Source organism: Anarrhichthys ocellatus, unplaced genomic scaffold (genome assembly GCF_004355925.1).
Source record: "Anarrhichthys ocellatus isolate YVR2014 unplaced genomic scaffold, GSC_Weel_1.0 scaffold252, whole genome shotgun sequence".
Taxonomy (NCBI): domain Eukaryota; kingdom Metazoa; phylum Chordata; class Actinopteri; order Perciformes; family Anarhichadidae; genus Anarrhichthys; species Anarrhichthys ocellatus.
This window is the reverse complement of record NW_022280281.1, coordinates 1-11,019: the sequence shown is the minus strand read 5'-3', so window position 1 is coordinate 11,019 and position 11,019 is coordinate 1. Positions and strand designations below refer to the sequence as shown.

The window sequence follows — 11,019 nt, the reverse complement described above, 5'->3', positions numbered from 1 at the left end:
TTGTTGCATCATTCCCAAGAAGACTCATGGCTGTACTAGCTCAAAAGGGTGCTTCTACTCAATACTGAGCAAAGGGTCTGAATACTTATGACCATGTGATATTTCAGTTTTTGTTTTTTAATAAATTTGCAAAAATTTCTACATTTCTGTTTTTTTTGGTCAAGATGGGGTGCTGAGTGTACATTAATGAGAAATAAAATGAACTTTTTTGATTTTAGCAAATGGCTGCAATGAAACAGAGTGAAAAATTTAAAGGGGTCTGAATACTTTCCGTACCCACTGTATGCATTTAGATCCAAATCCGCATCAACAGACGCATAGTAATGACAGTGATTGGTGATTGGTTGATGGCGGTCATATATTTGGAGAATACACTCATATATTATTTAATGCACAGACTTTTCAGGCCGTTCTTGCCCAGCATCCTAATTGTTAGACATCAGACCACACGTGGGTGGCAGTTATAAACTGACTGATTTTACTCCTATACCTAATAAATTTAAATAATTGTCATGTTTTTGTTAAGAACCACAGGGGAGCTAAGAAATATCTTTATTGGTTGGTTGTTGCTGCTAGTGTGAATCTTTCTAATCTCATTGGCTGTTTATTATGCCGATGTATCTTGTTGACTTTTCTGTTTAATGCCTATCTATAACTGCCACTGGATAGGCCTAAAATGTATGTGCATTATATAATATTTTCTGCATAAGTCACGGTTTTCAGACTTTTCACTTGTCTTGTAAATCAAACAACCACTTAAAACATGTTTCCACACTCATTCAAATATTTGGGGAAAGACTGGATTAAGTTTGTTAGAGAAATGATGTGAACGTTGGACGGTCTATTCTAAAAGATTTGTCGCGAGGAAATGAATCAAAGGAAAAAATTGTATTGTATCTACGCTAACTCAGTGACGCAGGTTAAACGTGCATCGGTGGTCAGTTTGAATGGAACAGTGTGATTCATCGGACCTTCTCAACAATTCACTACTACTGATACATTCAGTATTTTAAACACATCATGTTGCTCTTCATAATAAGAAAGCGTGCTTGCTTCCCACAGGTGGAACAGTTTGTGGTTGAATATTCATCAGCATTAAACTACCTGACCTTTAAGAAAGAAGAAGAGAGAGGAAGATCAGGGGGCCTGAGAAGCTAAACATTAAGCTTTTTTGTCACTTGTGTAACATCATTCTGTGTGAATCTATATTTTTTTAGTGATGTCTCTGTGAAAGATGACGATAAGGGACCTTCAAACACAGGTTGCATTAAAGGCACCCATACTGACCTGTCTTATTCTGTCTGAGGAGGGGCTCAGGAATCCAGAGGCCATGGAGCTCAGGTGAAGTGTCACAGCATCTGCATGAGACACATTACAGTGTATTCTGATGAAATAAAACACTGCAGGAATACTAATAACCACTGACAAATGTGTTTGAACTTTCTCTACAATAACAGAAGACAGCTTAAAATGTACTGACAATTGGCCTGGTCTCAGTGTACCGCAACAGCAGAGAGGCCTTTGGCCATTTGTAGCCTGGTCTCACATTCTCATTAACTGTCATTTACGTTTGTTTTTCACATATCACAAATATGTTTCTCATCATAGTCTACAGAAAGAGAGTGTCTGGATGGATGAGTCAACACAGGATTTTCACCCGGGACACTGCTGTTTGTGTCCCGTGTGAAATCAAAAGTCAAAGTTCACTTATATTAAGTTACAGTTGTAAATTAAATAATGAAGCAAACATTCTTATTCTAAACAAATCATGATGTTTTTGCTAAATATAACCAATTAGTTTTGTTTAAATTCACAACGTGTTTAAAATTGCGACCGTAATCTGAGAGAAAGCATGTTCCCCTAGAAACACAACTCAGAATGCAGTTTAGTTGTATGGGAACGAATATTTGGAGAAAACAGGGTTGTCATTTGGTACAGCTGTAAATTAGACCCAGGTTCCTGTCTTTTATTCACATATTTTACTATAGTTATCTCAGAGGACTGTTTTCTGTTCCTGTTTCAATTAGATGTCGATGCTAACTCAACATTCCTCCATGTCATACCTAGTTTTAGTCTCAGTTTTTGTTTTCTATTTGTATGATAGTATTTTATTTGTCATGTTCTAGTTATTGCACACCTTGTTTGTTTCTCATGTTTGTAACCTGGCTGCTGAAACACAACTCAAGTTTCAACTTTTATTTGACACAAACTCAACACCTCTACTTACAAGTACACTAATCTTTATCAAGTCACTTCCAGTTTGGCAGTTTCTCATCGCTGTTAATCTCTCATCAATGAAGCTCAACACTTCCTGCACAAATGTTTCACAATAAAAGCCTTCCAGGGATTGAAAAAAGCCACTGGAAACTATTAGATGGATGGATAGATGTATGATGGAGTTAGTGCTGTGGCAATATATAATGCTGAGTTTACCATGTGAGCTATTATAATAAAGGCTATCCCCCCCCCTATGTGTTTTTTACCATGCCCTTTTCTGTTTGTGCTGGCCACTCTGACTTTGACTTGAGAATGTATAGTGTGTTTGATATGCTTTGTAAAAGGGACCATTGTGGTTTGACCCTTATTTACCATTAGGATCTGTCACCTGCACTGGATAATTGGCCTCCAGGGACTGTGGGAGAGACAAGGGCAGACACAATAACATTAGAGAGAACATGAATAAAGCTTAGGAGAGGAACCTGCTTTGTGAACCCTTTTCTTCAGGGCTTTATTGTCAGTCTGTTCATAAGACTGCAGCAACATTCAAGATGTGGTCTGTGCCTGTGGAAGAACATGACTCTAGTGTGCAAAGATAGAGAACAGCCTGCTGCAACCTGTTCTTCAGTGAGCCCTCGGGCTCTACCAATCACAGCACAGTGTGTTCAGTTATGGTACATTTCTTAGCAGATTACAGTAAGACTGCTTTCTGAGGAGGAACAATGAAAAATCAGTGCAAAGCAAACTGGAGAGAAGACAAGTCAAGACAATGAGGCAGCTAAACAACATGAGTAGAGGAAAGATCAAAGAAAAGGTGCTTACAAATTCTGCCACAAAGCTGGTGGTGTCTGTGTCCTCCACAGGTTCAGAGCTGCTTCCGTCTGTTACAAAAAAGGAAATGCTTCAATATCGCATCTACATCCTGTCACCTCTACTCTTTTCATCCTCTTCCTACTTATCACCAAACTATCAACTGCGGAGATGCACAGAAAAACCACTTCCTCCAGCCAACGAGTATATTCTAGTAGTGAGTGTGACGTGTTGGACAAGTTAATGTAGGCAGTGAAACTGGGTAGTAATGACACATCATGAGCATTAACAGGAGGTAAACTGTCATTTGTAAAAGCAGGAAGACTTTTTCATGATATTGATTTATGTCAGTCTTGCAGTCGTGCGTTTACCCTCCAAAAGCAAAGCAGGTTTTAGTGCATAAAAGTTCTTAGGAACAATGAAACAACTGTTCCAACACGGAACACTTTTAAATGAAATGCCTTCAGCACTGAAAATGAATATTTCTAACAAGCACATTCACGGATGAGTTGGGAGAGCAGCACAAAGGCAGCTTTTCAGCCCCGGGGTGGGGCTATGTGGGCCTTCATCAGTCCACATCACTGTGAAGCCATTGTATCCAAAGGGCTCCAAATAAAGAACTTATCTGGCCTTTCTTGGGTTACACTCTGACAATGAAACGTTATTTTGCATGGAAAACTAGAATTAGGATGAAGTGACCAGGTGTAAGCAGGCCATTTCCTCCATGCAGCTTTCAAGGTGTTGTTCACTTGAGAGAGAGCAGTCATGTATGTGGGTCACAGAGACCGTGTAAGCAGCCTGCATATCACTGCTGAGGAGACCCAAACATATAACAACATTGCTCTATTGCCCCACTAAAGGGCACACACCCCACAGGGAACCTTTAAAGGATTAATGATCATATAGGATATTCTATATTTTTTAATCCGATGAATAGATCAAACCAACAGTTAATGGATTCTTGGAGTATTGTGTGAGTATCAAAGCCTGATAATCTTCTTCCTCTGTGCCATAGAGCTCCATCAACTCTTTCAAACACAATAAGGAGCCACTCACACACTGGAGTTTACTTTGGATCAAACCCTCATACACCGTCCTACAGTTGATGCATTTAGTATACTAAATACTGTATATAAAAACCAATGGGCCAAAGACTTCAAACTTTACAGGTTACGGAAATCTTTTTTTATTCATTAGAAGAACCCAGATATTGCTGGTGATGGATAGTTATCCTACACATCAAGTCCAAGTTGTGTCAAGCATTATTGTGTGACTTGTTGAAAAATCACACAACATTTTTACAGTGACACTTCAAAGAAATGTAATACCTTGAATTGAGAAATACAAAAAATGTAGTAAAAAGTGTCTTTGTGCAAGTTTGAGAATAACAGCCTGATGTGGAGTAAGATATTATTGGTTTTGGGCCTTTTCATGGGACAATGAGACAAATATAGAATAAAACAAGACTTATCTTTGAATTGCTACCCCAACTGCAGTTGTTGTTGATGTTTCTGTATGATGCAATATACTATGAATGTCTTATGGAAGAAAAGAAAATGCTAATGTTATTGAGGAGGAACAACTTGCTTGTTCGGAGCGGAAGTTTTGCTTGTAGGGATTCATAAAGACAGATTCCTTGCTTTATAGTTAGAAATATTATATGAAGAATACAGGCAGTCTGAAATAATAAGTGTGGCAAGAAACAGTGGACGACAAGTACTCATTTGATTTTCCGTCTGAAATCAAAACACTTTTCAGTACAGATTTTTTGAATTGTCCTCAGAGTAAAGATTTTGAACCACTTCTAAAAAACCTAACAAGGTTATGCATCTGTGCAACATTTTAAGGGGACATTGGTAAGATTTACTGGGGCCATGTTAAGCTACAGTATGTTCCACTAAAACTACAGTATATTTGATAATACATACACAAAAGGGGAAACGTCTTGAAGAAAACAGCAAATCTGCTGCACTTCCCAAAGCAGAGGTTCTAACTCACAAAGGCTCTGCACACATTCGCCCAAATGTGCATAAGCATTGTAGGTGTATACTTTCAGGTTGAGGTGGCTTCAATACACAGAATATGCTTGCAGTACACAAACTGATTAACTGACTACGCTAATGCAAGTTTCACTGGGCTGATGCATGCTCGTGATTGGAGGAGAGTTACCTATAGTCGAGTAGAGGGCTCCCTCTGTGCTTATAGTACTAGGGTTACAATATCGTAACCTTACCTGCTCAAATGCAACCACATTCATAGAAAGTAGTAGTTTACAGAACAGATGGAAATCCCCCACAAATGTTGATATTTTGAAAAGCTGGTGGCAAAATGCTCTTAACACAGTACTTCAAGGGAGAAATGAGAAAGACAACTGTTTTAGTTGTAACTATGAAAAGCCTTCCACATACATGAGCACTCGTCATGACCCAGACAGTGAACTTTCTATCGGCACATGTGCATCATTACTGTGCCTTTTCAAACAACGCACGCACGCACGCACGCACGCACACACACACGCACACACACACACACACACTACTGTCGGCCTAACATGTCAAAGTGGTATTTTCCAGTGTATGGTGCTGCATTTCCTGGCTGCCAGTAAGATACATCTCTACATGATTTATTAGGTGTACTTCCACTGTCTTATCTTGTACTATCAGTGAATTTCTCATAATGGAATTAAACATTTTCACTTTTTTTAAACAGCAGAGAACACAGGAGGTGACAGATGGTGTAACCCACTACAGAGGAAATTAAAGGTAAAACCCCTCCACCACAGTTTTGTAGACCAGCCTACACAAGTGTACTCGGAAATATTGACATGTTGCACTTTGCTCCAAAGTTGCTTTCGGTCTTTCTATGGTCTATATTAGTCTCTGTTGGTTATGGGGGTGTATGAGTGTTGAATCGATAATTCATGGCTGACTGACACGCTGAACATACTACACGCTTGTGTTCGTTTTCCATTTTTTATTGGCAGAAATATGTGTCACTCCACACCCTTTCTTTCTACCTCACTACATAAAGGGCATGATGCTTCTCGGCTGGCACTAAATGATGGAATTGGGTGAAATGTGAAATTGTCCGATGTGGACTCAATGCCTTCTGGGACACTGGCCTGGATGACCTGAGCCCCTTTTTGCTACCTTGAAAATGTAATCTCTGACTTCAATAACCTACATTTTTCAACTGAATCCGTATAAAACTGTGATGGTAGTTGTTGGTACATAGAGGCACAGATAAAAACTTAAGGGCTTTAATGAATATTTTTAATTTTTTATTAAAAAGTCAATTAGATTCTCTATTAATCAATGAATTGTTCGATTTGTTATCAAATATTTGTCTGAAAAACAGTCCTTGCGGTATAAAAGGGGCAGATGAACCTTAAAATTCCTTGAATGCATAAAAAAAAAGAAAGCTTTCAAAAGCTGTCCAATTTTAAAATAGTATTACCACATAATACAATTGTAATGTAAAGGCAAGCAATTGCTTACTGTAATGGGTTACCTATCTCAAGCAGGGTTTCAGTAAAGTAATGGTTGTAGAAAATCAACCTATAAAGTCATCATATTGTTCGGGAAATTATGCAGTAATGTAAACTGCAGGTGATTTCTAGTTAATATGTTAAAAAAATGCAAAACTACCAGTACACAACTAAACATTGCACCCCTGGGTGGTATTCTTCTTGACATACAGTGCATTAAGTATTAGGACTTACAGCCAGTTACCCAATTATCAAGTGTAAGTCGAACCCCAGATCAGTTGAGCATTGTTTCTCCCTCTCTGGGAATGCAGGGGCATGTAACGACACGCTCTGGATAAAGTTCAAGAGATGAAATACAAACCACATCATAATAACTTGCTAAGGGCCATAATTCCACACAGGTGAACCTAGCTTTTCTCCGTTTTGACCACCCATGTCTCCAGTCTGTGTCGTGGGCTGTGTGCTTTATCATGAGTTTGTTTCCACACATGAATGGAGGTGAATGGCATGCCAATACCTGACCCATGCCACAGTGAAGTCTAGACTGAGAGCAGCTATATATACACACACCTTGTACAAACTCTCTGGTACATAGCTGAAAGTGTCTCTCTGTCACTGCGTGTGTGTATTCTTGGATTTGACAGGTATTTTAATGCTTATATTACCTCTTTAATGACATATCTTCCAAGCAACACTGGATATTTCTCTATGATCTGAGTCACATAAAAACATTCTGCAAAACCTTTTTAACAGCTGTACTGTTAGTGTCTGTGCCACTGAATAGGTGCACTGGGTACCATTTGGGGATTTACACTTACTCATTTTCTCACTGCGAGTTAGATTAGAAATTTGATAACAATCTTATCTTGTGTGTTAAGTATAAAGCTGAAATCAGGATGTGGTTAGCTTAGCTTAGCATAAAGACTGAAAGCGGGGTTCGATCCCCGGCTTCGGCTCCACTAGTTGCATGTCGATGTGTCCTTGAGCAAGACACTTAACCCCAAAATTGCTCCTGTAGCTGTGCCTACGGTGTAGAATTGTGATAGAATCTGAATTGTAGGTCGCTTTAGATAAAAGCGTCTGCTAAATGACTGTAATGTAATGTAATGTCATCGCAGTGAAGAGTTGCCAGGTTTGGTTGCATCATATTCACCGATTAGGGGTGGCCAAAAGATCGGCAGTTCAATCCCCGGTTCCTCTAGTCCATGCCGATGTGTTCTTGGGCAAGACACTTAACCCCAAAATTGCTCCCAAAGCCTGTGGTGTGTGAATGGGTATGAATGTTAGATAGTCCTGATGGACAGGTGGCACCTTGCATGGTAGCCCCTGTCATCAGTGTATAAATGGGAGTGAATGGGTGAATGATGACATATGTGTTAAAGAGCTTTGAGTGGTTGGAAGACTAGAAAGGTGCTATACAAGTACAGTCCATTTCTAATTGACCATGTTCATTTAGTAAATTATGGTCCATTTAGAGTAAAATAGACCATAAAGCATATGCTTTAGGGCGGGGCTACCTTGTGATCGACAGGTTGCTACCACAATAAAAACAAGATGGCGCCAATCAAAAACTAAAATGGAGATGGACAAGATGCAAACTATCTGCATGGCTAGATACATGACAAAATATGTTTGTGTGTCATTTGGGTGAACAAACCTTTCAAAAACACCTACAAAGCCTTTCAAGTTTCAAGTTTCAGTGAAGAGATCAACTTTAAACCACACATATCTCTATTAATGCGAGCCAATAAAAAAATCATATTAGTCAACCCATACACCTGCAGGCACAAAGCTATTTACATGAGGTCCAACAGTTTCCAGCCACTGTGCACGAAAGGTCAGTAAAAAGGTTGAAAGAAAGGTGACATGTCATCTGCTCACCAGTACCACTGTCACAGCTGCAATAAGTGTAAATGCATTAGTGACTTGGCTTTGCTCAGCTGTGGTATGAAAGGTCCATAACCAGTCTCGTGCTATTAAATAACTAAAAACTGATCACAAGTTGACTCCTGGATTATACATGCAAACAGGTTTTGGTGACAGACGATACCATTAATTTCCCTGTTTTCAGTCTTTATCACTTGATAAAAAGAATATAATATTTTGTCATGCATAAAGTGTCCAAATAAACAAATGAAAATCCAATAAACGGGTAAGTTACAACTAAACCAACTTAAATCTCCAGTTTAAATATTATAGCAGCCATGTTTAACTGAACTACAACTCCACATCCTGGCTTATAGTTTTTAGATCAACTCAAGATCTGCAATGAATTACAGTTTAGTGAGGAAGGGAACCACAGTGTATACGTGGATCATATAGGAATGCAGACAAACAGCCATTAACCTGCAGTGCGGCTAAAGACGTATTTATTATCCAAACACAGTTTGTGAAAGGGGTTTAGGTAAATAGAGGCAGGAAAGGTTTACACCTAAAGGAAATGTTTGCTTCTGAACTGAGACAGCAGGTGTTGGAAAGCCACACTTCTTTGATGGAAACATGAATGTGTGTATGGAACAGAATCAAAATGTACCAGAGAAGTTCTTCAGCTGAACAAGGCCTACAGAGTAGTGAGTTTACTGTAGAAACTAATGCATTTGGCTCTTATCAAAAACAACATGCTGGAGAGCAGACAAGAGCTTCTGCCCTCACCGACTGTCACTGAAAACAAGAATAAAATAGAAAGCGTACAATCATATGCTCATAGATGTGTTGTCTCATATCACTGAATCCTATGCAGACAATGTCTTCTCTGCTGAGTGTTGAGGAGGGAATAATAAAGCACCCTTTTGGCAGGGTTTAGCTAAAGGTTGTAACTAACGTCCTTATTAATGGTTATAAATCATTTACTAATGGTGTACATACCAGTTATAAGGCACTGTTGACAACAAGTTTGGGATCTGCCACCTGGGTTGTAGCTACCAGTGAGGACAGCAAGGTATTTTGGAGAATTTGGGGGTTTAATGACCTGAGGAGGTCATTAATGTATGATCACATTACAAAAAAAAAGATGAATGTGTATTTTAGTCTGTTTTAGTAAAACATTGAATAAAGGGGATCAAGGAATTTAATATTTTCCAAAACAATGACATAATTGGCAGTATGGAAGAGCTGTGTGATTGTGTGATTGATACAATGGTCTCCACACACAGTCCGTGCATACAGCTATCTTCTGAACAGGCACATTCAGTTGTTTGTGGGTGTATACAAACACTACAACAGTACTGTAGCTTTGTGCAAATAACGTACATGTGCATCAAAATTTGATATCACCAAATAATTTGATGACTAGTCAGAAATGTCCGTGGTGGGCTGAGTGCAGGGGGAACCATGGACTTTTTATGCACACCTCCAAACTCTTTATCGACCCACCTTTATCACCACATGGTATATTATTATTATTACAGTGAGGGAATTTTTACACTGTGGAAACTTTCATGGTTGTGGTTGCAGATGGCAAACCAGGAAACACCTACTGTTTTCCCTCAAACTAACGAAATATAATTTAAAAATAACGAATTATAATGTTACAAATATATATCAATTAAGCTAATAAAATGAAATATTTAAAATGGTAAAATCAAATGGTGAAATATGATTTGTATTTTATAAAAAGACAATACGACATACAGCATGACAGGATCCACTTCGGAGGTCTCAATGTTAGCCTACAGTTTTCAACGTTCATTAAGATGATGTAAAACAAATGAAAAGCGGAGTTGAATAAAATAGTTAACACTGTAACATACTATATGTTTAAGCTACCGAATATAGATAGTGAGTCTATGAAGACACTGAAATATCTGACTTACCAAATGGTTCCTTAAACGCCCTCAGACTGCTCATTGTTGAATCTATGACGTCCACCATGCAGCGGGATGTATCAAGGTAAGATATAAAGTCCGTATGTAACGTCAACAGGTTCAAAACTAACTGTAATCCTTCAGTCGGAAGTCAGAACACGCGCGGACAGCAGCCCAGCGGCGGCAGCTCACACCAATGAAACACCTTGGTGATGAAAAGGTAGCCCACAAGGACCAATGCCGCATTCAAAGTCCCCTCGGAAATGTAATAATATTCATTTCGAAAGTCGTTAATAGGCGAATACGTAAAAGCGCTGCACACCTTCTCGCAGCTTGAAGTGCAGCTTTGAACCATTCAATCCAATAGCAGTTCTGACAATGCACATGTTTCAGCCACGCCACTTTGATTCAGAATGTAACGTTATTGTCCACATACTTGTGGCCATAAATATATCTACAAAAACTGAATGTATTGCCAGGAGATTTGGAACTTTAGTGTTCCCCAGAGTATGACTTTGGTCATTCCTAGACTTGCATCCAGCGACACCAGCTGGTCAGTTCAAGTCAAAACAGCGTCCTTGTCTTTATAAAGTAAAGTTACATGTCATAATAGAAGATGTGAAAATAGAAATGCCCAAAAATCTTGTTTTAAAGATCTATTTTTCTTCGAAAGAGAGTCATCTGTGAGCCACTTGTAAATAC

The 11,019-nt window shown here is 38.9% G+C and overlaps 1 protein-coding gene across 1 annotated transcript in view; it reads right to left on the bottom strand.

Moving 5' to 3' along the window:
- Positions 1-10,514, bottom strand: part of edaradd (EDAR-associated death domain) — a 14,740-nt gene extending 4,226 nt beyond the window's left edge. Inside the window, exons 1-4 of the mRNA XM_031879367.1 lie at positions 10,327-10,514; positions 3,040-3,098; positions 2,590-2,632; positions 1,288-1,358 (exon numbers count right to left, since the gene is read on the bottom strand). Of these exons, the coding sequence (XP_031735227.1) occupies positions 1,288-1,358; positions 2,590-2,632; positions 3,040-3,098; positions 10,327-10,384 (231 nt within the window). The 5' untranslated portion in view covers positions 10,385-10,514. The remainder of the gene's footprint in view (positions 1-1,287; positions 1,359-2,589; positions 2,633-3,039; positions 3,099-10,326) is intronic.
- Positions 10,515-11,019: the final 505 nt, after the last annotated feature.